Below are 26,202 nucleotides of genomic sequence, written 5' to 3' on the forward strand. Positions count from 1 at the left end.
TACTAGCCCACCAGTCAAGAAATCCATACCAGTCCCATCACCACCTAAATCAAAATCAACCCAAAAGAGGGGTAGGGTTGTTCCCATTCAATCTGATTTAGAGTCGGATGGCCGGCCACCAGTCAAGAAATCCAAGCTGACTGCAAGTGGAAAGGGACAGGTAGAAGACAACACCAGCACCGGTTCTGCGCAATCAACCGGTAATAATGACAATGATCCTCTGCCTTTGCAACATCCTTCTAGAAGTCGTGCATTTGGCCCTACATCAGGTGTCCATGCCAAGAATAAACCTGACAAAACACCAGTGCCCAAACTAACTCCCCCTGCCCCAAGAAGGGCCACCGGCAAGAAAGCCAAAGAACCTGAAGCCCAGACTACCAATCCAGAGCCAAAGCGCTCTCATAGAAGTACAAAGGCCTCTTATAAAGCTCAGTATATGTGATTGTAGTAATTTGGATCTTTGCACGCAAGTATTCTAGTGACAGGTGTAGATAGCATTTGACCAGAAATATATACTTCATGTTGAAAGTCGAGATATCGATATCAGTTGACATGCCAACAATAACTCTTGTGTGCAGTCAAGAACTTGCTCTCTGGCAAAGGCTTTGTCCGGCGACATTGCATGACCAGCCCGGTCCATATCCAACCAGTGCATTGCTACACGCAAATCACCTACAGCCCGTTGAATTACAAATCCAATGGGATCTGGTCGACTGATGGCGACTAAATTTAAATGATCAGAACAATATCTGAAAAAGCAAGAAGGCTTACAAGACTGATCCAGATCACCATGCACCGGATCCATCTTGAAACCCATCTCTAAAGGGTTTTCTTCTGCTGGAATATTATTCCCTATATCCAGTGAATCATCTGCCAGATATGTGTTGAAGCCCATTTCCAGAGCCCCGTCTCTTAGTCAAATATTGTTTCAAATGAGTATGTCAATTTATGGGATGTATATCCCAGCGACATGCCTGTGTTGCCAGCCAGATCACTGACATCAATATCAAACCCCAAATCGAGCACATCCCCATCATCCGGCTGTGGAGGAAATCCCAAGTCCAACATCTCACCATTTGACTGGTCATCATCAGACAAGGTGGGGAATTGCATATCCAACATGTCTGATTGTGGTTGGTTGTGGTTGTCGGTGGTCATAATCAGACGAAGGAAATCCCAAGTCCAATGACCAGCCATCATCTGCTGTTTCAAAGTTCACCATCTTCAATCTTTTACCGTCTTTCCACCTGTCATGAGCCAACAGGACATCTAGATCTTTAAAATTTATCTGAATTGTCCTTGCCATCGCTCAGCATGAGATGAACTCACATTCGCCCATGCTTGAACAAACCATGAAAGGGTTGTGGTAAGTGCGCTCCTCTCGCCCTGGCTCCAAGATGCTAAATACTGGAATGCCGGATAATGTCAACCGGTAAGTGGTGGGATGTGATGGTTTCTTACCTACATCCTCACTAGATACATGTAGATTATGCTGAGTAATTGCCGATGATCGCATCCTTCTTTTTTTCTGGAATGGGTCGTACAAATCCACGGTCTTCATGATATCACCGGAAGAATCAATGTTCTACAGAAGGCTGTGACCGGATGATTGACTCACAGGTTGGTTGGCAACAACTGATTGCTGATGACGTGTCAACAATGAGACATTTAGAGCTAAAAATAGACGATGACAATGATGAGGTGAACAATGGACTTGGATATGTCCGAGTCGGCCCGGATAGCCGGTTATTGAAAATTTTATAAGTGTGGTTGTTTTACACATCTCTTCCAGGTGACTTGTCCACTAGCTCTCTACTGTAATCGTCTCACTACCATGTCTTCTCACTCTGCTTCTGCTGCTGCCGCTGCCAACCAGGCTCTCATCACTCTTGTTTCCCAGCTCGATGAGATGGTTCAAGATGTTCTCTGGTCACAGTCGCAGGACGAGAAAATGGACTTGAGCCGCAAGATTGCTCACGAAGTGGTATGTTTGTCATCCTGTCAGTTGCCTGTATTGATGCTAGGGTTCCAGAATGTTGCAATTCGTTCATATGGGAGGGACACTTCATATGTTCCCCCTGGCCTGCTGTCACTTGCAGCTGAGATCTTTCGTGCTCAGAGGCGCACTGCACAATTGGTGGTAGTACCGGATTGGAACTGTCTTGGTAACAATCAGGATATGTGCATGAAGCATCCATTGTACAGTAAGACATTGGGTCATGCGCCACCTGTTTCACCTGCAGCTGCTGGTAAGTATATTCCTCCTCATCCCACCTGTACTCACACCTGTGACTGCACTAGCTCCTGCACCTGCACCTGCACCTGCACCTGTGCCGGTGTGTGTGAGGAATGATAGCTAGATGAGAAGGGGAGAAAGGGGGAGAAAGGGTGAAGTGGGGTAAAACTCAAATAGACCTCTGGACACGAGTATAGATTCGGCTCAAGGGGATTGCTACTGGGAACGATTCCTCTATGTAAAATATGGAGGGAAAACTTAGAAACTGGTAAGGGTAACTGAGAATGGAAGAGTGCGCAACATTGCACTTGACCCGATGCGAGTGTGAGCAAGCCGCCGAAGCTACGATACAATGTGCGACCGAGCGGCCGAAAGTTTGACGGAGCGCGAAGATGCAGAGAAAAGCCGATGATTTATATGAATGCACGTCTAGCAGATATGCGAAGGGGATGCAATGCGACAATAAAGAGGGAGGAGAGTTCTGATGATAGATGGGATGAGCGATGTGTGAACAATAGTGTGACCATTAATACAGCGCGTGATGTAGTTGGCCGAAGGTTTTTAGACTTAGAGTCTGAGTGATGCGTGCAAGTGGATGATAATTTCGATAGCGGGAAAAGAAGATACATGAGAATTCCTAAGTCTAAAGTATATATGGTAGTGCGCGTAGTGCTGTTTGAAACCGAGAAGATAACGGTAATACATATTAAGGGTCTATAATGCAAGTAATGAAACATACACAATATCACCTTCGGAAATATAATCAGTCTAATGTGAATGAGATAAAATACGCACCAATGGACAAGCGGAGGACATGGATAGGACGGAGGAAGGACGCGCGACGGAACCGACAAAAAGCGGATGCAAACCGAAGCATGCGCGTGAGCCGCGGCCGTCGGCTGATGATAGGAGGGATGCGCTGTAGAGATACAACAATTGCTGGGCACTACACAAAGTAAGTAGCCAGCAATATAAAAATGTTGTGGTCATGCACAGCCTAGTCTGCTTATACTTGCAAGACAAGTGTGTTCGACCCGAGGGGCTAGCTATTTGGAATGGTCTGTAGTTAGTGAAATGATAAAACGGTCAAAAGTCCGAGCACGGGAAACAAAGTCCGAAGGTATAACTATGATGTCTGATGCCAAAGCGTCGGGTCCGATGTTTTCAGGTTTCGGGTTTCAGGTTAGCGGGTTTCGGGTGTGGGTTTAGCAGGTTAGCGGGAATGGCGATAGCGAATGTCGGGAAAGCGAGCGGTATGCAGATATATGATAACAACGGGTATTTCGGATAGAAAGAGCGGTAATATTCACAATGTCAACTAAGAACTACGAAATATCGGGTTTGACCACTAAGTATCGGGGAACGGCTCCCTACTACTTGGATAATGAAAATACTCATAGTCAGTCCAATATATATATAAGTACGTAGAAATCCGGAAGGCCGTAGGCGAAAGTAGTGGCCGACGATTTCAGGTCCGAAGTACATGTAAACTAACACGAGGCGCTGCGGATGATGGGAAAACATGTAATAGCGCTTGCTACGACATGAGTAATGTGTGAAATAATCAACTACACACCTAGTGGGGCTAGCAAGACTGGACAGGACACGGATAGGACAAGTGTGCAGGAAAATATTGGGTCCGATGTGGCTGAAACGTCGGGTCCGCTAGTCAAAGTGTCGGGTTTGCATCAGGTTGTGCGGGTTACATCGGAAAGTAGCGGGCATTGAACGTGTATCAGGAAATCAGTGAATACGAGCCTAGCGCGAGCTCGAGTGCTACAGCGCGCCATGGTAATGATAGCATGCGCTGCGGTAGGACCTGAGGGACACTGCAAAAATAGCCTCTACGAGGCTACAAGGACTACAAGTCCTACACCGGTACCTGCACCTGCACCTGCACTGGTATCTGTGCCTGCACCTGCACCGGTACCTTCCTCTGCACCTTCGCATGTACCATGGCGCCACGTATCAGCATTCACATACCCAAAGATGCAGCACCCGGTGGGACAGCAGCAGCTGGGCCATCAACAAACCGGAAACACCGGCTCAGCACTAGCCCCCCTTTGCCTCGGGTCAACTGGGCCCGGAAACCTGCCCCAAAGTTGAAGAAAATCTTGTCTGACACTGACACTACTGACAATGACAAGGCAAAGGGGAAGGGGAAGGGGAAGGGGAAGGCACCAGAAGATGATGGCGATGAGGATGGCGAGGGGATCGATGTGGATGATCTTCCAGACGTTGAGGTGAGTTTGTTTCTTGTGAGATATTCAACATTACTAATGCAACAAGCAGCCCCGGAAATCAACTCGTAGGGCTGTAATCCCTGCAAAAAAGAAGGGCAGTGCACCGAAGGCAAGTCAGCAGTTTGTGATTCAGGACAATGAAGAGGATGAATTGGAGGATGAGGATGATGATACACAAGGAAGGCCAAAGGCAAGTTCATTTTTCTTTACATTTGCCAGTCTATTGCTCATCCGGATGCAGGCCATTGTCAGACCAGGGAAACGACAAAAACTGGTAGGATTTGCTTGTCATAACACTGGTGATATATAACACTAACATTATTGAATAGTCCATGCAGCCCAAGGGCAAGGCCACTGGCAAGAAGGGCAAAGTCCCAGAACAGGTGTGTCTTCCGGTCCATACCATGCTTTACCAAACTAATTCTCCATAGCCCCGCATTGATGAATCCCATCCGCCTTGTGACAGATGCCGGGCAAAGAATGTTGAGTGTTGCCCCCGATTGATGAAGAAAGGCGATGTCGCCTCGACTTGCTCATTATGCTATCTGTGGAAGATGGCATGCATCCAGACTAACACAGAGAGTGCACACACTACCTCTGCCACCACCATTACCCCCATCACTGTCACTGCACCACCTGCAGCCGCAGTCGCCACTCGCTCCAAGACCATCCGGTCCAAAGCCACCGGAGAGAAGATGGGTGGGAAATCCAAGGCGAAAGGCAAGTCTTTTGTTTCCGGTTGCTTTCTATTCTAATTTATTCTTGTAGGCAAGGATATCCAGCACCCTAGTCCTATCCAAGAGGAAGAGGACAGCGTTGATGATGTCCAGATGGTTGGTGCCGGTGGTTCTATACAACAACCGGCCCCTTTGGCATCTGCAAACGACTTCCCTCCTGATCATTGGATTGAGCCCGGCAATGACGAGATGCAACCTTCATCACCGGCCATGGCCTCAGAGGACGATATCCGGTTTTCGCCGTTACCTGTCGTTTACAACCAGCCCTCCCCTGTCACTCCTTCCGGACCCAGTCAATCCACCCAGTACCCTCTCTCTCATGACCAGATGGAGGCCATGTTGGCCCAAATTCGCATTGATATGGAGGAACTGTGCACACACAATCGAGTGGAAATTGACATCCGGCATGATCGCTTGGAGCATTGCATGGACATCGCCGAGGCATCTGATAGCGCCATGTCCATGCAGATTGATGACATAGGGCGGGATATGCGTGTGCAGAAGGGACTTCTTGCTGAGTGCACAGCTGAAGTAAGAGGCATTATTAGGTATCTGAGGGAGCAAAGATCCAGTCAAGCGACAGCGTCAACTCCACCAGCATTTAATCCACCCCCCATGACAGCCCACAACCCATCTATCAGTGCTTTTGCTCGCACTGTGACCAACAATGTGTTCACTCCGGATATCTCTTGGATGGGTGCCCAGACTGGTGGTGATATGTTGGGTGATACTGCAGATGGCTCACTGGTCGCAAGGCACAACCGGGTGCCATCCACTTCCACCATCATCCCATCACTGACCATGAGGGAATTCGGCCCATCTGTTCCTCCGGTTGGTGCACCACCTGTGCAATCTCCTATTCTCCCGGTCGCTGGGCCATCAAATGTGCCGGCTGATGCGCAGTCCATCTCAGCTCCTTTGCCACGCCCGCGATATGGACCTCTATCACACCAAGGTCGGTCAGTGAGCGCTAGGTATCCAAGCAAGCCTTCTGGTGATGGGCCGACATAATACTAGCCTATATCATTCATGTTTTTGTATGTACTAGTCATCTACATTGTGTTGTCAACCTTGGGTGCTTTCAATGTTGAAGATAATGCATCATATAATCGCACAACCTGCATTTCAGTAGTGAGAATGTTGCTGTACCGGATGGTATTTCCATCATCTTGTAAGCTCTTGCGGCTCATATGTATCATCCATTTCACTCTATCACACAGTGGACGTCCGGCTCATCTATATCATCCATTTCACCTTCACCTCTATCACACAGCGGACGTCCAGCTCATCTGTATCATCCATTTCACCTTCACCTCCATCCCACAACGCTCTTCTGGTTCATATGTATCATCCATTTCACTCTATCACACAGCGGACTTCCGGCTCATCTGTATCATCCATTTCACCTTCACCTCTATCACACAGCTGACGTCTGGCTCATCTGTATCATCTATTTCACCTTCACCTCTATTACACAGCAGACATCCGGCTCATCTGTATCATCCATACCGGCAAATATTTCCATTGTCCACCAGATGGAATATCATGAGGCCCACCTGTCTCCATTGCACCCGGTACCCCCGGCCCACTTGTCTCCATTGTACTTCGCATACCGGCCCATTCGTCTCCATTGCACCCCATACCCCCGGCCCACTTGTCTCCATTGCACCCTTACCCCCGGCCCACTTGTCTCCATTGCACTCCTACCCTTGGCCCACTTGTCTCCATTGCACCCCTACCCCTGGCCCACTCGTCCCCATCATACCCATCTCCCTGGCCCACTCATTTACATTGCACACCATTCGGCTGGCCCACTCATCTCCATCATGCATTGCATTCACTGCTATTCACATAGATATCCTATATAGTACATTCCTATACTACCATCTACACTATATACCACCGGCCCATCTGTTTGCAACAGGTACACACCACCTTGCAGCCCACTCATCTACCATGGTACAATTGTTGCCATGGGCCCACATGGGCTGGCCCGCCTCTATTGCTACATTGTCACCCTCAGCTGTCCGTCTAATACGAGTGAATTCACTGAAGGGGCTCCAGCACCAATGACTGTGGTTTATTAGATATTAGATCTTAGTGGCCCATGAAACACTGGTTTTCAAATCAAATTTACTAACTTTTTTTGCTTGGTTTTGCACCGCAATACTTGGGCCTTACTACTTCACCCAATCCGACTCTTGAGGTGGGACCAAATATCCATTTCCATCATGCAGATTCTGGCAATGGAAGCGCTGAACGGCGGTATATCTAGCATGAAAGTATCGTTATACACTGCTAACATCCCCCACTCCCTGATGCTCATCCCTCAAATATGACCGTTGTCTCAAATGATCCCAGTTGGTGGCCCGTAATCAATTCAAATATTATTTCCAGCTATTGGATCGGTTCGTAGCATCAAGATGTCTACTAGTTCTAACGTTGACTTGCAGTTTCGCAGTTGCTGCCGGCACCGTGGTGGTGTACGATTGGGGTGAGTGAGGTAGTGTTCGAAAACCGCTCATATTTCCAGCACTAACACTGGGACAAGAGGTATGTAGGTTGATATTTTTGCCATAGCAGCTACCTCACTAAGAAAGGTGTCATAGATTGAACTGATATGGGTGAGTGACAAGAGTCCTGATAGTATCAGAAGCAAAACAGGAGAATAAAATGAATCCGCGATAGACGCAACACTGATCTCTCATGATTGTGCTGTATTTGGCTGTTCGTACCTCATGTTGTTCTATAGGGTGGTTGGAAAATTGTGCTGACACCCCGATGTTCTAGATACGCTATATTGGAATACCATATTCTCTGTATGTGTCGAGGCCAAAAAAATTGACACTATGCTAATAGCTCATCTCTGACAATCAGTGCCAATATTTTGGGTATGTCTCATATGTGCTGTGTTCAGCCCTTCTGACCGGTGGCACACATAAAATATGCTGTTGGTCCCCATGACAGATGTAGTGAGTATTCTATAATTATCTCAGTCCTACTATCCAATGAATACACTCATTTCTAGGGGTGAGTAAGATTCTGACCATTGAACTTGGCTCTACATAATGACTCGATAGGTATGAGCTGGAACTTTCTATACTAGTATGAGGGTGTTTACTAAGTGGGTATTTCAGGCAATATCACATACTACGCACAGAATGGAACAGATGTGGTTATATATGCCATGTTGGGCAGTGAGTTCCCTAACTGCAATATTTCTGTGATATTGACTTGACTAAAACACGATGTAAGTCATCATGATTACTCATTTGCATGCCATGTATCAGGGATCTAGAAAGATGCTCATCTTCCTTGTCATTACCTTTCTGACTGTTATCATTACCTGTGCAGTAATCGGGGCAATAATACTCGAGCATATTGTAGGGGGTAAGCTTTGCTGGTTGACTTGAAGAACACAGCTAATTGGACGAACACCAGAGGAATTGATACTCTCTGGCATGTACATGTGCGAGTATGAATATGAAGGGGACGATGTCCAGCTTCTGTCTATAACATATTGGACACTCTACACTGTTTGGGAGGCTCTCGCACTGTGTCTTTCAGTTTGGATTGCTGTAAAACACTTCTGTGACCTGCGACGACTCAACCCATCGACAAGATCAACCATTGAGGACTGTTTCAGAATGCTAATAAAATCTCACGTGCTTTATTTTGCAAGGTGAGCTTGTGATGTGAATGTGGCCATCTTTTCTGCTCAAGTTCCATACATGTTAGCTTTATTGGCATCTCTTTCGTTGAGCTCGCTAATCTCTCTCTATCATTCGTGGTTCACTGACCTTTCGCTTATATCTGCTTATAACCACTACTCATCATTTCTGTAGGAATATTCTATGGCAGCTCAGATAGCACATGATGGTGCTTTTAAAATTGTATTGGTCGTGCAGATATTTGTATTGGGACCACACCTCATCCTTAGCATTCGAGAACATCACGCCAAACTCGTGGTGAACTCTGATGCAGAAACTAGCATGAATTCAATTGTCTTCCAGGAGCATATACAGATATCAACTAGCAGTACTGTGTAGGGACTTGCAGAGTGGCCTGGAGGGAGGAGAAATTTGGTTGAAGATGCGTCGTGGTATTTATTTAAGACAAGCGGTGATTTTCGGTCGTTACCTTTTATTGGTACACTCATGTCATTCCACTACAAAAGTAGAGATTTGTACACTATATTTGCACACTCTTTCTCCTCATTCACTTTTGAAAATAAGCACACACGGAACAATGCAGTATATCGTTGATTGTGAGCAAAAAGATCAGTTCTGAGATCCAGAACTGTGTGAGAGAGCAAGACCTTGGCAGTCATTGAAAGCAGTTGCGTAAGCTAGTCTCAAAGGAAATTGTCTGTGTTTTGTTGTCCAACTCGTGCAGTAAGGATGAAAAGAAAACGTGATACATGGAATACAGTGGTTTTTAATTGTTGTATTTCCAATAGTGTTTGATCTCATTGATGCTGACTCGGACTGAGCCATGGAAAGTGCAGGTAGTAGCTATGTACGGCTGATAGTGTCGCGGAATAAAATGGAAGAGTCCCTTGCAGGTGGGGAAAAGGAGGGCACACAAATGCATTGCAAATACACAGCACATTATAACGGGGTGGACACATTGAGCCGCCGGCTATTGGTGCTTATCTATGTTAGAGATATCCTCAGTGTTGGGTAGAACGTGGTTGCACACAGCAAAGACGTGTGAGGTACAGCGAGCATTAGTGATACACAATTTTATTCCATCATTAAATTTGATATGATATATGGGAATGATGACTGTGCTGGCACAAATAGGATTTGCATGTTTGAATGGTAGAAAGTGTGGATATTCTGGGATCGAGATGTCCTCATTTCAATCATGATGCGTGATGCATGATGTATGGGGGTACTAAGATTCGATGTTCACATCGGTGGAGGGAGTTCCACTCGTTGAATCCACACCAAATTGACAAAAGACAGTCTGCTGGCATTGCAGATATTATATGGTCAGATGCGAGGCTATTGAGGGGATTCTGGTGTATCAACGGCGGATAGGTTCCATAAGGAACGATATTCAGCATAAAGAAGCAAGCCGTCTTCCTACTGACCTTTCAGATTTATTTGTCCCATATCACATCCTCACACACAATGTGTTTCTCTTTTGTGATTGTCCTCGTCGTCACTACTGCTTTGGTGCCATCAAGCTCCGCCACCCCAATTGAGGCTGGTGCTGGGCACTGTTCCATGTTTTGCTTGCATAGCAGTCAATGCAAGGACTGCCTTTATGGGACTTGCATGAGTATCAGTAATTTTTGGATTTGATAACATGTCTCACCTGCATGACAGTACTTTCCTTTCTGCACAATAGTGAGTTATATCTTTTGCTTTCGCATTGGTGCAGTATGGCTGTTGGTACTCACGTGCGAGTTACTAGTGATTTCTAGAGTTGATCAACGCGCTGTCAGGAAAACATCGGTGGAGTGGGTGTGGTTTTCGTTCGATTGGGAAATGCTAGATCAGACGTGCAGGGATAATACTATTTGCCGTACAGATCAGTCTACGGCACATAGTGACTTTGCTCATGCTGGATCGCTGTGATGGATATGGGCCTACAGGTCGTACAATTATATTTATGAGTATTGGCATTGAATGAAAACACACCTAGGCCCTTCATACAACTCCCTACTTCAACTTTCGACTCTGATTGTTTCTGAAAATGGCCAACAAGATCTGGATGAACATGATGTTAACAGAACAGCTGTTTCTGATTATCGGCTAGAATACATGCACCTGTAGAACACTCATTCGTATATGTGCACACGAGTACATTGGACACGTTGTTATCATATCAATCGTTGATAATGAGTGTGACGGATTCTTGCTCATGCATACCAATAGTTAATGTACAGCTGCAACCAGTATTGAGCAACCATGTGGTCGCGGTAATGTCAGTGCCAATAATGAGGTTTTAACTCATATGGAGACTTGGAGATGACTTGGAGAATTTGAGTGAAACACGAATGTTCCAGCAGTATAGTTGAGATTCCTATCCAATCAGTGTGTCGACATGACTCGTGGACTAGCAACCTTGGTAAGTACTGGCGGAGTTATGTGAAGTAGCACTGGGCACTAGCTATGCACCTAGTAGTCTCCGACTCCATTTTCTCACGATATGCTCGCTCACTTTTTCCATTAGCAAGCTCAAGACCGAGTAGACCAACACAAGACCAACATGTATGTAAGTTAAACAGGCCAAATAGGCACATCATGCTAGTACTGATGATGTTCCAATACAAGTCGCTGCCTCGACCCAGTTTGGTGTTCCTGCTGCGGGCTGCGGCTTAATGGTACCAGGAATATTTGATCTGCCGAGACAGTTCAATGATATCCAATAGTTCATTCAAGATGCTCACAAAAATATGTATTGAAGTAGCTTTTCCGTTCAGATATCATATTGCATGCCCAATGCATGCTTATTTGGATCTTGTCGAGACTTGAGCGTTGTTGAAAGTGGGACTAAATAGCTGCAGGATCTAGGTGCATTTTTATTAGGTCCATCGTGTGCATACATGCTTATATTTGATCTTCAACTTGAAGCCTGTCTATACCACACCTTCAATGTGAGGCTGCGCTGTGGACTGCCCCTTGATAGTATCTTTGTGCATCTTATCTTAGTCTAACATATGTTACCTATATTTCACAAGAATTTCACGTCAATTCCAATATGCAAAGAGCTGCAAGTGGACCCATTTTTTCCTGATGTACGTTGATCAACTCTACAAATCACTAGTCACTCGCGCGCCAGTGTCAATGGCCATACTCCGTCGATGAGCAAAGATACGACTCACTATGCAGAAAAACAACAGGCCCTGCCATGCAGGTGAGTCATGTCATCAAGTCTGGGAAAATATTGATACTCACGCATTCATTCCATCTGCATTCTGGATTGCGGCATTGTGAGTTAGAAAAGCAACCCTTGGCACATTTGTTTGCACTAGCTGCATCACCGGTAGTGGGCATGGCAGAGATTGATGATGCTAAAGCAACAGTGACAGTGAGGACAATTGTAGAGGAGAAACGCATTGTTTGTGACTCGTGTGTATGTGATCAGGTAATTCTGAAGGCGATGAGAGGAAGATGGCTGGATTTTATACTGTTCTTTGGAATTCTTGTTGCATGGATGTGCCTTCAAATGTATTTATATCTACAAACTGCCAGCACCACATGGAACCCCATGGATATTGCCAGCACTTGAAGAATGTCTATTGGCAAGTGTAGAACTGCTGAATATTCGCATTTCCAACTAGTAGCTGTTGATTATCGGAATGTTGATGTCACGCATTGGGGTCGGTGGGGGTGGTCGTTCCTAATGCGGGGTGGATCCTGTCCCTGACTTCAACTATTTCCTCCATTGAATTGGCTAGAGACCCAAACCAGTTTCTTTTCGAGTGTTGACGTGTGCATGCATTAGATAAAAGGGCATTAGCAGAGTAGATCAACATGGCTTATGCAATGCGTGCATATGTCCCTCGCAGTTGATGTCTTCATCCTCAGGCTGACTGCAGGCTCTAATCTTCCACAGGCCCAGTGCGGAAAAGCTGATGCACATGATCTCAGTCGCGGTGGTTGTGGCCTGTTGTGGCTGAGTTGAATTTTCTTTTGCCAAGTTGGATCCGACACTCTGTCTAACTGCTGAATCCCAGTGAAGAACGACAATATTTAGGTAGATATGTGTAGATATAAGTCAATAAAAATTTAAGTCATGATTCTTATCGATCTGTTTCGAGGTCTCTCGACAAAATGTTGCTTTTCGAGACATAAAAAGATACAGATCGAGACGGATTTCTAACATTTAGATATAATTCTCAATGCCTTTAGGTGTTTAGATAGGCATTTACATATGGATTGTTGCTCAATTTGAATCAAAAATGTTATCAATACACAGCTAATGCAATCAAATGAGAATATCGAGGGGTATTGCTATTATTTGGGGGGTATTGCTAGGTATTGCTATCACTGGGGGTATCCACTGCGCGCTGCGCTGCCATCCCGCCATCCCGTGTCACACTACTCCTCATCCATGTCGTGAACGGTTCCAACAACCCCACATGACTTGAGCTATAAAATGAGACTGTTAGTGTAGTACACAATAGAGGATGGTGGGCCAAACTCACCTGAGCTGTTGCTTTGCACTTGTACACCTGGTAGACAGTATTAGATAGATATCATTAGGGAATGACACAGGTAAACCCGTGGGTGGCAGCAGCATCACCCGCACCCGTACCTGCATGGCGGGTATGGGTTTTCTGGAGGGTATGCAGGTAGCGCACCCACGGGTGCACACTAAAATTTCAAAAACAAAACAAAATGTAATGAAGAGCTAGTATATCGAAGTTAGTCCAAGTCAATACTGTCCCATCCATCCTCAAGTACCTCCTCAGCATTCTCATCAACATCGGGCAAGGCAGAGACTTTCATTACATCTTCTGTTTTGATGAAATTCAAATGGCTCCAAGTACTGAGGCAGAGTAAGGCGCGTGTTGACTGTGTGGACAGACGTGACCGAACATGAGAGAGTAAGAGCCTGCCGCGGCTAAAAAGACGTTTGACATCCACGGATGTAGCTACCGATAGTGTCAGAAGAATCTATAATAAAGTCAGACTAGTTAGACGTACCAGGTATTGTAAGGTAGTCAAGTGCCATCCGTGAAAGACGAGGATAAGATGACCGGCGCTCATGCCACCATGCAATAGCATCAGCGACATGCTCGACATCAGTACTCAGGTAATGCTCAAGCTCATTTGCTAAATCAGCCAATTTGTGTGGTGCAAGTGCTGACAAGCCGTCGAAAATATTCTACAATACAGTTAGTGAATAGAACAAAGTAGATTGAAAGAAAACAACCTCGCACGAAGTATCTGTGACCAGGTTAGTGGCACTGTTAACCACCATTGAGTCAATGTCGTCCTCTTCGATCTCCATGTCCTGGTAGGCATGCTCAAACTCCTCGCGCACAAGAGTTTCCGCTGTGGTGACCCAATCTTCCTCCCAACCAGTGGACTTGAAATAGGCCAATTTGTGACGAGGATGTAGGACTATAAAAAACAATAGTGAGTGTTCATAGGGATCTGGTAATTATTGAGTGGAACAGCAGAACATACCCATGGCAATCCTATATACCTCTGACTTGTCCATCATCTGATAGTATCGGTCGAGGGTCTTCTTGGCGATCTGAACTGCAGCATGAATCAATGGTGAGTATTTAGTGTCGCGAGAATACTTTGTCATCTGGTCATCGATTAAATCCATTGCAGGGATGACAGTAGCAAGATTGGGAGTTGAGCGGGAGAAGAAGAGGGTGGTGTCCTTGAGAATCTTGGCTGCTGGTGAGTCATCAGTTTATTGTAAGACATGTAATAATACATGCACCTTCAATATGTCATAAAGTTGACCGGCAATTTCCCATTCATTGTCAGCAAGTTCAAACTGTTGCAAACCCAACTCTCATTGCTGTGTAACAGCGTTAATTGCTTTCCGATGTGCAAGGGCATATGCCAACATGTCGTATGTCAAGTTCCAACAGGTCGAAACATCGCGGGGCATGTTGGTTACCGACATCTGTTGATCACGAAGGATCCTGTGCCAAGCTGGGAGAAGGAGTGTCGTTGAGTGGATAAGCTTGTAGGTGAGTTTTCGCAGCTATACAAAGATATTGTCAGTTCGCAGGTGAGTTGTATCTATTCTAACCCACCTTGAGCAGAACAAACTTAATGGGCCTTATGTTTTTTTGTAGTTCTGCAGATTCAGTGTTTCGCAACAAGTCTACCTCATTCACCCATCCTTTATCGTTATCTTGCAGGTCGTCTTCCAACACTTCCTCGTTATATTGGGATATCGTCTCCCTATCTTCTGTCTCAATGTTACCACTCAGCTCAACAAGATCGTCATCAATCTCTTCAGGAGCATCCTTGTCTCAGGCACGCTCAACATCTTTCTTCAACACATTGAACTCACGTATCAGCGACTTGGCAACAAGATTGATGGTGTGCAAAAAACACCGAGTGTGGCTTGCTTCTCCTGCAAACTCAGGCACCAAGACAGCAAGCTTATCGACCATCACATTGTTGTTCGATGCATTATCACATGTTACGCTCAACATCTATTTGTTGACACATCAACATGTAAGTTATTTTGTAGTGTTTCAAAATGTTACCTTCTCTGATATGCCAAATTCCTTTAGCATATCTGCAAAGACAGCCACGAGTTGTTCTCCAGTGTGAGACTAGTGTGAGTGGATCATTATGTGCACTATTGTCAATGTAAGTGATTTTCGTACTGTTGCTACTTCAACAATATCTAATGGAAAACTCAGGGGGACACCTTCATGCTCAAGATGTACTGCGACTGCAACAAATGCACGGTGGTTCTCTGACGTCCATGCATCTGTAGTAAAGTTCATTCGCCCTTCGTATTCCTAGTAAGATTAGTTTTTTTTTGTCATTTATTTGAATAAGACTTGACTAACTTGCAACATCTTAGCGATTTGCTTCCGTGTTCATGCAAAAACCAGTCTTACATCACGCGAGATTGTCCTTGGGGAGGGTATGTAATACTCAGGTCTCCCAGTCTTCATTAACGACTGAAAACCTCTATCTTTGACTATATTGAATGGCCGCAGGCTCTCTGCTACCCAACGGACCAACTCAGCCCTGCAAGATAGTACATTAACTAGTGTGAAGATAAAGCTCAGAAACCTACTTCGTTTCAGTCCTAGTATGTTGCCTGTGCGAGTACGTGACCTTTCCCTTTCCCTTCCGCTCAAACGATGATGTAATTGATCCATTACATAGGATGCTGGTGACAATCTTGGTTCGTACTTCCTCTGTATTTTTTGCTTCACAAGCAGCCTCCAATACACCTTCCCCCCAGCAAGATTTGATGTGCTTGCGCATGTTACTTGTCAAGTGTGCATCTTTCTTATCAAGGAACCGACAAATACGGACTTTGCACCCCTTCGCCATGCACTTAAATGCATGAGCACGACGGCCATTAATGGTCTCAATGGCAGGAATGGGGTCAAAAAAAGTGTATATTGGTGAGTTCCACTCCTTTATTAATCGTTCTGTGGTGATTAATAATAGCTTATACTCAGAACTCGAACTTGGCCCCTCACTGAGCTCATCCTCGGCAGTCTCTTCTTCAACTTCATTGGCTTCTTCAAGATCATTATCACTGATTACAATAGGCTTGTCATTCGATGCATCATCTTCGTCTTCAGAATGGACCATGACTTGTCGGTGGGGCGCAGGGTGGACTTTGGGAGGTGCTTGTACAACTGTTCTGCCACAAGGCTCAGAGGGTGCTGGGAGTTTATGAGGTGCTTCCTCAATACTATTGTTGCGTTCCTGGGTTGATTTGGCCTTCTTGGGTTGTGTGTGTTGTTCTGCTATTACTGTCATCATTCTTTCTTTTTCTGGATGACATCTCGAGCCTTTCATCTATTGCCGCCTTAGCTTTATCTGTAAGTTTGGTGATACATTTAGCAGCATTTTTGAGAATTGTTGGTTGCATGATGTGATGGATAGCTAGTTTGTGTCTGGCTGGTGATGTCATTGACTCAAGGTTTTGATACTCGAGGTTTTGATTGAGGTTTATGTTTTTATGTAGTGATACTAGCTTACAAACCCATGATAAGGGTATGGGTACAGGTGCCTGAAGTGGATACCTGCACCCGTACCCTCAAGGTACCCGCACCCATGACCTGTGCAGGTGCCTGGTACCCATGTCATTCCCTAGATATCATCAATATAACAAAATTGACGCACATCTTTGTCGGCTTTAGATAACCCGTTCCAGTAAGATGTGAAGACAGTCGCAGGTTCCTTTTGATGGCCGTTTGATTGCCAATCCAAAGCACACAAGTTCCTGCATCATATGAATCGTAGAATTAGCTTTGATTGGCCTGATAATGATAGAATCACTTACCGTGCAGTGATCTTTGCACTCACATGCATTGGCTTGGTACTCGGCTGATGCTTCTTGATGGTATCAGGCTTCGAGCTGTTGATCGCGATCTTCGTTTGCTCGGTGCTCTGGGACGCTGCGATGACTTCCATTTTCACATCAAGTGAAGTCGAATCGGCAGTTGATGGAACCTCTGGCATGGAGAGTAGTGTATGCTGTGTGATGTCATTGGTGGATGGGATTGGGGTAAGATTAAGTTCAGAAGTCAAAGTTGAAGTCACAGTCGAATTCGCAGGAATCTTCGATGGAATTGGTCTGGGCCAAGGCTTGGAGGCAAGATTAGAACTATATTGATTAGATCAGTGTACCATCAATAGTGTCATTGACGAAATGATATAGACTCACAGAGGGTTTTTGATCTGTAGACATGTGAAATGTGTGTAGTTAGTACAATGACCCTTCCAATACAACATACATATACTTGCCTCTATAGCTATCACTTCCTTCCCTTTTCCTTTGTCGGTACTGGGTGGAGGTGTAGGTTCACGGTTGGGGGAAGGATCTCATATGATGTTATTGCTTGATGATGTGGTCTGTAAACCATGTAATTAGCGAGCATCGATCATGATCGAGTGCAGAGACAACTTACCAGATCAACCTCTTCTCTGATATCGGAATCCACGCGTGATCGCTTGATAGCACATTCATTGTTGGGTTCAGACAATCTCCATTTCTGAGTGGCAATTGGGGCCGAGTCTGTGATGCTCTCGTCTTCTAAGTCTTGCTCTGCCTTCACGTGGTCACTGCTTCTTTTTTTCGTGTGATACTTGTGCCATTGGGGGTAGTTGTCGGTCAAAAGTTTCATGATATTCCAATTGTCGGTGCAAAGACGAAGCTCAATATGGTTCTTGTGCAACGTGTGAACCAGCCATTTGAGGACATCCAGTGAAGCTTGGCCGATGGATTCCGGTGCAAGTCCTTGAGTATGAAGTTGGCGGAAGCAAGACAACATTGTTGACTGAATTGACTTTGCATGCTGAGCTGAGACAGGCATGCCATCCTTGTCCTGGAGGTAAGTCGACACATTGATACCTTGCGCCAAACGTCTGGATCCACGTGCTGATTTTTTCGAGGAGGAACCAGGAACAGCTGATGTGCTCAGAGGGTATTGTTCCTGCCATTCCTTTTTGGTCCAAGACTTCACTGATGGAAATTTGGTCTGATTGAGCTTGTGATTGCAGGCTTCTTCGATTGTTCTGTTGAGAAGGAGGGGTGGCTTATGTTCATCGTTGCCATTGGTGCCGGATGAAGTGCTTGAAGCGACAGATAACGACAAGCTCGATGCGACTGAGCTCACTGAACCTTGGATATTAACAATGATATTCCTACAAGACACATAATTAGATATCATTGAAATAAAAATGAAGGAATGTATGTGCATATAGTCACTTGGTGGTGAATATATGTGCATACAACTTACTGTAAGGTCTGGCAGGTAGTATTGAGACTTGTATTTTTACTCGCCAGCCTTCGTACATCCGCTTGGAGACTGGCAATCGCGTGTTGTGACTCCACAAGTTGATGCTTGAGTTGGGCAACAAGATTGGTGTTGGAGTCCTTGCACGGCAACAGATCGTGATCGAGTATAGAATCTAGAGAATCTTGATACATAGAAGACTCACCATGTGTTTTATATCAGTATCTGAGCCTTCAGCATGTCTTTATAATTAATATAATGACTCACATTAAGTTCTCAAAGTACCATCGGCTCATGCAAATAGTACATCTGGCCAGGCCCATTCGGATCAAATGATTGTAATAATGATTGTTGAGAATTAGTCTGAGGGACCAAGGAGTTTGGGTATCTGTTGTTGAGGGACAGTGACATGATGGTATGAGTTGAGGGACACTTTGAGTTGAAGTCAAGAAAGGAAACTCACCAGAAACTCACCAAGTTCGGTTATTGCCATGCATCTGTTATGCTACCACCAGCCATCCAGGATTTTCTGGACCTATCATCAGATCCAGACCTTGATGGTTATCAGGCTGATACCAGGTGTTACAAGTAACATCGGTCATGTGGCCCCCCTATCATTTTCCCTTCATCCTCACCCTCACCATCTACTGGCTCGTCCTCCTTTACTGACTATCTGTTGATCAGATCCTCGGGATTGTTCCCGTCCCTTGCATCGCCCTCCTCTATGCACGTGTGTATGCACGTTCCTCCTGTGACTCGACCACCAATGTGGTCCCACACCTCTGACTCAGTCTGACTCATGCCACCAATGTGGCTTTCCCCTTTTGTTCTCTTCTGACTGCACTTCCTGCATGTTGTATTCTTACCATTGGATCATTCCAATGTTTCTCAGTCTCATTCCACATTTGACCATCCATCACTAATCTGGCTGTGTTGCCAGTGTACATATACCATTCTCATTTCCCCTTTACCCTTACCTACTGTACGGTAACCCAGCCCTCAACCCTTTCCACTTAGTATAAGTAGTCGGTCACCCTGTACTAGATTCTCTAACTTGAATCTACTCAATCTTCCCTGGAACATACTTCCCTCTGAGCGCCCCTTTGGCCTCAGTCTCTAGTATCTTTTCTTAGTTGCTCATTGTGACTAAGTCTACCTCGATCGACACTCATCGTTCGGACAAAACCATCCTTACTTTGAGCCTGGTGACTTCGCAGACATCCGTCTTAGAAGTCACGTGACACGTGCATCTGTGATCACTGCCGACTCATTATCGCCAGTCTCACTCACCATACCGGATCCTTCCGGTTACGTCAACGACTGTTAGCGGATGATGCCCCTCTTAGGGCTCCGCGTAACAGACCTATTTGAGTGCGTAACACCAGGTGAGTCTTTACTTTGCGATGTAACACTCGAGCTTGTGCTAGGCTCATATCCAGCTATTTCCTGATACATGTCAAACATCTGAATCACTTCCCAATGTTATCCGACACTCATCTGCTCAATCCGACGCTAACCCGCTCAATCCAATGTTTATCCGCTAAACCCGACGCTACTCCGATGGACCCGACGTTCCCGCGCATCGGACCCGATATTTTCCTGCGCATTTGTCCTCCCTATGTCTTGTCCTGTTGTATCTATCCCCACTAGGTGCGCAGTTATTCATTTTCATGTCGCTAACATTGTAGAACATGTTATTACATGTCCGCAGTACATCATGTCTTATTACATAGGACATCGGACCCGAAAATCAGCGCTACTACATTCGCCTATAGCACTCCGAATTTCTACATAGACACTATATATTTCGCATACCTCCTACCTATTTACTTTACCTTTCTACCTCTGAGTAGGAGGAGGTCATCCGATATTCGTAGTTCTTAGTTGGATTCCGCAATATCATCCTTTCTTTATCTGAAACATCAGACAGTAACCTGCCATTCGCTATCCCCGACATTCGCTATATTCCCAACGCTAACCCAATGCAAACCCAACAAAACCCGCTAACCCGAAAACATCGGATCCGACATTTTTGACATCGGACTCGTAATTATACCTTCGGACTTCATTTCCCGCGCTTTGGACTATCTTCCTTTTGATATAACTGATTATTCTAATACCAACAGCAAGCCCCTCGGGTTGAATGCACTTGTCTTGCAAGTATAGCAGACTAGGCTGTGCACGACCACAACACATTTTTATATATTGCTGAACACTTACTTCGAGTAGTGTCCAGCAATTGTTGTATCTCTACAGTGATCTAGATCTATTAATCTTATCTACTAGCATCAATACAAATAATTCCAATGACTCCACCCATTCTAGTACCCCCATTATGACCTTGTCGGACGATTTCTTGCTGGATCCCAGCAATTGGACTTCTGATCCTCTCAGGGCACGTCTGATGAGGCTAAGGGATTTATTACAACAAGAATAAGTTTTTATTTATTTCTATTACATTTTAATACAAGTTCAGTAGATCTGCACCTACCAAACCTACTCCCACCCTCCCCGTCGACGACCCAAGCAGCAGGACCGAGCCGGAGAGCGAACACAAAAACCCGTCCCAGCCTGCAATACCTACTCCCACCCTCCCTGTCAACGACCCAAGCAGCGTGACTGAGCCAGAGAGTGAACCTGAGAGATCTGCACCTACCAAACCTACTCCCACCCTCCCCGTCAATGACCCGAGCAGCATGATGGAACCCGAGAGTGAACCCAAGAGAGCTGCTCCTGCCATACCTACTCCTACCATCCCCGTCGACGATCTGAGCAGTGTGATGGAGCCTGAGAGTGAACCCGAAAACCCGCCCCAGCCTGAGTTCAGCACGCCGATCAAGATCAAGGGCGCAACTCCAGTTCCAAAAAAGAAGGGCTTCTTCGACACTCCAAGTCCCCCAGGGCCTGATTCACTCTATTGGAAGTATGTCTCGCGCGAAGAAGATGAAAAATGGTATGATCGTTCGAAAACAGACACCAGCTTTCATGCAGTACATTCAATGAAGCAACAACTCAGGAACATTAGTTAGAAATGCATTGTATTGTATGTATTGTACATATGTGAGACTCCCAAAATGAAAACACTTAATGAAAACACTTTGATGGGATCAGGATCAGCTTCTGTCTGATGGGATGGGATCATAATGAGACATACCTTTCATTCCTTGTCTGGTATATGTTCCTCAGCTCCACCCATTGTCAGTAGGTCCAGGCCTGAGTGCTCTATCAGGTAGAACAGAGTTCCATCAATTCCTGGGAATTGATGGGGAACCATTGCTACTACTGCTTGTATAGTAGATACCTCAATTAGTCGTAGTGAATTGTCACCGTGATGATGACATGCGAAGACCGTTTGAAAAGACTGTTCAAGGAGTTCTGGGTGTGGTCAATCGAATTCTGATATGAGCGCGAATGTCTTCGACTGATCATGAATTGTCATATTAAAGTAGAAGTAGACCTCAGCGATGCTTGTGTGACCATCAATGAATAACTTTGATTCAGAAATGAATATAGATACTCGATTGATCGATCAAAAAACTTACCTTTACATTCCATGCCATCCTGGGTTGCTTTGACATCCCGTTTTCCTTCCAGGCCGATCATGCAACTTGTCCGTTAGGAAGACGTAGTCAAGCCCATCTAGTGACGGGAGGAGCAAAAGGAACATGGATGCCATTGGTGGCCAAGTAATGAAGGATTGCGTCAGATTCACAAGGACAGACTAGATGGGCTGATCACTCCCTTCAACAGAGTAATAGATACCCTTGTCCGAGATCCAGCGATCCTTTTGGGGGAGTATTACTAGATGGTTCTATGGTTGGAATAATAGCCTTGATTGCATTAACTTGACAGCGTCAGATGGCACATTGAGAAAGGTTGGCATAGACAGATGAGTTATGAAGGTGGAATTCTTGCCCGAGATTACTGATTGTCCTCTCCATCATCCACTGGGATGAGCAGATCAGAGGGCCTTTGTTGACTGTCTCAGGGCCAATATGAGTGAGGGAATGAATCCATGGGCGAATGAAATGAAGTTGATCATTGCAGCGCTGATAATAGATTTCTTCGAAATCGTCGGCGAAGTCCAGAAGGTGCTGATGGCCATCAAGAAGTTCTGATCAGGAGATGTGGTATTGCTGCATTAGGCGTAAACCTCACGCAAGGTGACAAAAGTTCGTCCAGTAGGAATCAGGGAGGATGCTGAAGAGTGTAGCAGGTGCCATACCATAAAGATACAGAAGCCACTCCCAAGCCTTGTACCCGCTATGGATTTTTTCTGCAGGGTTTCGAGGGGGGCAATCAAATGAACCTGGCAAGTATGGAGTTGCATCAGCGATACTCAATGCATGCTTCTTCCAAGTGTCCTTAGTGAGCACAGCCCAGCACCATGTGGCTTTATCATCTGTTGGGTTGGCTCTAAATGTCCCTCTCCAGAGTGGTATCAAGAGATCTCCAGCGTTGATGGCAGCTACATGCATAATGTCTGAGCCAAATGAGTGCGTAACTGGGAGAATGTGATCAGAATTAAAACTGCAGAAGATGCTTGGCTTGGTGATGCCTGTTTCCAGGCGCGCAAGTTCATATTCTGCAGCATTTCTGCAGGAGACAATGCGACGGAGATTTGCCTCGTAATTGAATGATCCAGCGGGGGGTAATTGATGGATGAGAATATCAGGGTGATCGTAGTTACCAACCGGCTGGCGAAGTACAGGATAGTAAGTGGGAGCACCTAGTTTATGTCGGCCAGGAAGCCCACAGTAGAGTCTGCAGCCCATTTTGCCATGATGTCCAACGAGACCGGTGAGAAATGCCATTCCAGGGCCATCTGCAGTCGCGATGAAAAGGAAAGGGTTGGAGGTAAACAATCTGTTAAGTGCGCCATCCCAGATTGCAAGGCCCTTGGCCTGGATTGCGCATAAATGGTGGAGTCCAGGGAATATGAACAAGTCGAGGTTTTTGGGTTTTTTGGGACCAGGAATTATGCCGCCAGGGAGGACATACTTTTTTTGATAGCGTTGATCCAGGGAGTGATCAAACAATACCCAGATATAGATCCAGCAGTCTGACTGCTTGGATTCATACAGTTGCGCCCCATCAATCGAGAACATGAGTACGGGGTCGCCTTCTTTAATTTTCCCAGATTGGCAGGCATCAAGATACTCCTTGCCATGAAGAACATCTTCATAGATGCTGGGACTCCCATCAGTCATCCCGATCTCTTCTAGAATCTCCTTGGTGCGCTGATCACGCCAGGGCATCTTCTCTGCTTGGTTTGGATGATGCCATAGGGCCTGGAGCTGTGGACCAACTGGAAAAGTGTCAAATGTTCGACAAGGTATCTTCTTCTGAGGCGTGCTTTTTTTGGGATCCCATCGATCTTCTCCACATCTAGAACAATGATCAAGGTCGGCATATGGACCAGTAAAAGCGAGGCATGTATTGATGCACATGTTACGACTAGGATAAGTCTTCTCAACACTGGTCTGAATGGACCGTTGTGCGAAGCGTGTCGAGGTCTTCTTACAGGTCGATGGAATGTCGAGAGGTCTCTCCATCTATCTCGGTAAGGGCAGCGCCTCATCGAGATGAAGGTCTAGCAAGAATACAGCTAAGGCGTGGGGAGCGACTTAGAAGTGCAGTGAGGTGTTCAATGAAGCAAGTGGATTAGACAAGCTAAAGACCAAGTTCTGGGGATCTACCTAGTAGATTAAAGTAAAGAACTAATACAATAATATGTCTACTTATATATGTCAATATACAAGGGTTTAAGCTCAGTCTGTATCTATTAGTATATCTGCAGATCTATGCTATCAAGGATAGCGGTACATGAAGTCAATCATGAGGCAAGATAAGATACATGAGGCTTAACCTCTGATCAAGCGTGAGGCGCCAAGAGGTGCTCTGGGTCTTCATGAGGCAGCAACAATCAACATGTGCCAATCTAGGGTGTCCATGAGGCGTACAGCCTCAGAGGTTCAGGTACAAGGCCTTCTAGGCCAGGGGCAGTGTCGCAGCGGTCCAGACCGCTGTCTTTCTAGGTGCTGGCGGCGTGCCACCGCATTGGGAGTCTAGCAGGGCGGGGGCTCCTGTAGATGTTGCAGTAGACTGTAACAGCACATGTCATTTATGATCAGCACGACACCACTAAGTTCAGCAACAGCTTGCTTCACACAATAGTAGCTGTATATGTCATCGTCAGGGTACCGTTCAATAGTAGCATCACGAATAGAATTATACTGTTTGATAGTCGTATCAGCAAAATAAATTTTCAAGGATTGTATGAGGTTGGGATCTGTGGTATCTGGGAGTGCGTGGGGAGGATTTCGAAGCCTATCTAATGTGTCTGGCGATAATTGGGAGTGTATGTCATCAAGTGATGATTGTCGTAATGCGTTTATGAAAGCCATCACGTCCTGTGCATCTCCGGGTCGTGCCATACGGTGCAATTCTTCTAAGTCCTCATTGGTCCAACTCATTGTCTGCGCAGGAGGAATATCTGCTTCATCACGATCATGATCGGGGTCCCTATCCCGATGCATGCCCTCGAGATTCTCTGCCTCAAGGCCTGCTTCCTCTGCTTCCTCTGCTTCCTCACGCCCTGTACTAGTGTCCTCGAAATTAGGCTCCAGAACTTGATGGTTGTCGGATGCCTTGGGCACATTGTGATCTAGATTGTCTGTATGCTCATGTGTATCTAGATCTATGTAATACCATTAGTTTTGATCATGATCATAGTATGAAGAATAAGCTTACCATAGTCTTGGCTGTGACCATCAACCTCTGGTGCAAAGTCGTGGTCGGGAATGTTGTCAGGCACATCCAGAGGGTGTTTACTTGAAGAGGGTCCGGTTGCTACAGGAGTTGGAGGTCGTGGGCTGCTGAGAACAGAAGTAGGAAATGAATGTACAGCAATTCTGCCGGTTGTGTTTGAAGTAGGTGTTTCGGTGTACCTGCTTGGGCTTACCTACATTTTTGAGAAGGCAGGAAGCGCAGTCACAGACATATATGTTGGTGCCGTCTTCAAGTGAAGGTGCAATGTTGAAATTTGCAAACTGTAATTTGCAAACATTTACTCAAACTGCAAAGTCAACTTTGTGATTTTGAAAAATTTGAACTTTGCATTTTTTTTTGCGATTATGCATCTTTGCTATCTCGATTCAATTAGATTTATATAGTTTTGTTTAGCTATGTTGCCTGCTATCTACACATATCTACCTAAATATTGTCGATTTTCACTGGGGCTGAATCACGAAGGTGATCAACGTCTTTCGAAAGTCAACTGAAGTGCATGGAAGCTTTTGATGAACAATAAATCTTGAATGTGTATAAGGTGCGACTAATGTTGACCAGTTTGCTATGAAATGTATTGGGGAACCAGGATGAATCATGAATAAAAGGAACATCAGGAAAACCCCAACTTACTTAAGCTTGCCTTAAACAGACTTGAGCCATACTTAGTGACTTAGCCTACTTTGCCAGAAATTCAAATTTGATATATTCAGGAAAAAGTTGTTCAGTCATATTAACATACATATTTTGTTACAGGTTACACTA

At 45.4% G+C, this 26,202-nt stretch overlaps 10 protein-coding genes across 10 annotated transcripts; 4 read left to right on the top strand and 6 right to left on the bottom strand.

The window, feature by feature from the left end:
* Positions 1-517: 517 nt before the first annotated feature.
* Positions 518-1,197, bottom strand: F5147DRAFT_779050 (uncharacterized protein; the record flags this gene model as incomplete). Its single annotated transcript, XM_041442238.1, has 3 exons — positions 518-723; positions 772-911; positions 971-1,197. The coding sequence occupies 3 exons, from the start codon at positions 1,195-1,197 to the stop codon at positions 518-520; spliced, it is 573 nt and encodes a 190-aa protein (XP_041287434.1).
* A 637-nt stretch (positions 1,198-1,834) lies between these two features.
* On the top strand, positions 1,835-2,478 carry F5147DRAFT_657203 (uncharacterized protein; the record flags this gene model as incomplete). The annotated part of the gene is made up of 4 exons (XM_041434236.1): positions 1,835-1,984; positions 2,033-2,249; positions 2,302-2,336; positions 2,434-2,478. 4 exons carry the CDS (start codon positions 1,835-1,837, stop codon positions 2,476-2,478), a joined length of 447 nt encoding a protein of 148 aa, XP_041287435.1.
* Positions 2,479-4,191: 1,713 nt separating this feature from the next.
* On the top strand, positions 4,192-6,227 carry F5147DRAFT_779052 (uncharacterized protein; the record flags this gene model as incomplete). Its single annotated transcript, XM_041442239.1, has 5 exons — positions 4,192-4,479; positions 4,529-4,753; positions 4,809-4,862; positions 4,911-5,217; positions 5,248-6,227. The coding sequence occupies 5 exons, from the start codon at positions 4,192-4,194 to the stop codon at positions 6,225-6,227; spliced, it is 1,854 nt and encodes a 617-aa protein (XP_041287436.1).
* Positions 6,228-7,551: 1,324 nt separating this feature from the next.
* F5147DRAFT_657205 (uncharacterized protein) lies at positions 7,552-9,093 on the top strand (the record flags this gene model as incomplete). The annotated part of the gene is made up of 10 exons (XM_041434237.1): positions 7,552-7,624; positions 7,678-7,710; positions 7,750-7,769; positions 7,826-7,840; positions 7,969-8,035; positions 8,094-8,107; positions 8,213-8,246; positions 8,354-8,413; positions 8,571-8,606; positions 9,062-9,093. 10 exons carry the CDS (start codon positions 7,552-7,554, stop codon positions 9,091-9,093), a joined length of 384 nt encoding a protein of 127 aa, XP_041287437.1.
* A 4,970-nt stretch (positions 9,094-14,063) lies between these two features.
* F5147DRAFT_585092 (uncharacterized protein) lies at positions 14,064-14,702 on the bottom strand (the record flags this gene model as incomplete). Its single annotated transcript, XM_041431835.1, has 3 exons — positions 14,064-14,302; positions 14,369-14,582; positions 14,637-14,702. Coding segments are annotated over 3 exons (519 nt in total), but the record flags the coding sequence as incomplete, so codon positions are not given.
* Positions 14,703-14,711: 9 nt separating this feature from the next.
* Positions 14,712-15,150, bottom strand: F5147DRAFT_585136 (uncharacterized protein; the record flags this gene model as incomplete). The annotated part of the gene is made up of 2 exons (XM_041431840.1): positions 14,712-14,906; positions 14,959-15,150. Coding segments are annotated over 2 exons (387 nt in total), but the record flags the coding sequence as incomplete, so codon positions are not given.
* Positions 15,151-15,180: 30 nt separating this feature from the next.
* Positions 15,181-15,366, bottom strand: F5147DRAFT_585159 (uncharacterized protein; the record flags this gene model as incomplete). Its single annotated transcript, XM_041431843.1, has 1 exon — positions 15,181-15,366. The coding sequence occupies one exon, from the start codon at positions 15,364-15,366 to the stop codon at positions 15,181-15,183; it is 186 nt and encodes a 61-aa protein (XP_041287440.1).
* Positions 15,367-15,489: 123 nt separating this feature from the next.
* On the bottom strand, positions 15,490-16,896 carry F5147DRAFT_747828 (uncharacterized protein; the record flags this gene model as incomplete). The annotated part of the gene is made up of 5 exons (XM_041439986.1): positions 15,490-15,681; positions 15,733-15,753; positions 15,775-15,856; positions 15,966-16,329; positions 16,893-16,896. The coding sequence occupies 5 exons, from the start codon at positions 16,894-16,896 to the stop codon at positions 15,490-15,492; spliced, it is 663 nt and encodes a 220-aa protein (XP_041287441.1).
* A 3,370-nt stretch (positions 16,897-20,266) lies between these two features.
* F5147DRAFT_779054 (uncharacterized protein) lies at positions 20,267-21,677 on the top strand (the record flags this gene model as incomplete). The annotated part of the gene is made up of 2 exons (XM_041442240.1): positions 20,267-20,298; positions 21,128-21,677. 2 exons carry the CDS (start codon positions 20,267-20,269, stop codon positions 21,675-21,677), a joined length of 582 nt encoding a protein of 193 aa, XP_041287442.1.
* A 2,355-nt stretch (positions 21,678-24,032) lies between these two features.
* Positions 24,033-25,085, bottom strand: F5147DRAFT_585157 (uncharacterized protein; the record flags this gene model as incomplete). Its single annotated transcript, XM_041431842.1, has 2 exons — positions 24,033-24,105; positions 24,766-25,085. Coding segments are annotated over 2 exons (393 nt in total), but the record flags the coding sequence as incomplete, so codon positions are not given.
* Between the last annotated feature and the right edge of the window lie 1,117 nt (positions 25,086-26,202).

This window comes from Suillus discolor (genome assembly GCF_016758755.1).
Source record: "Suillus discolor strain FC423 chromosome Unknown F5147scaffold_80, whole genome shotgun sequence".
Lineage (NCBI taxonomy): Eukaryota > Fungi > Basidiomycota > Agaricomycetes > Boletales > Suillaceae > Suillus > Suillus discolor.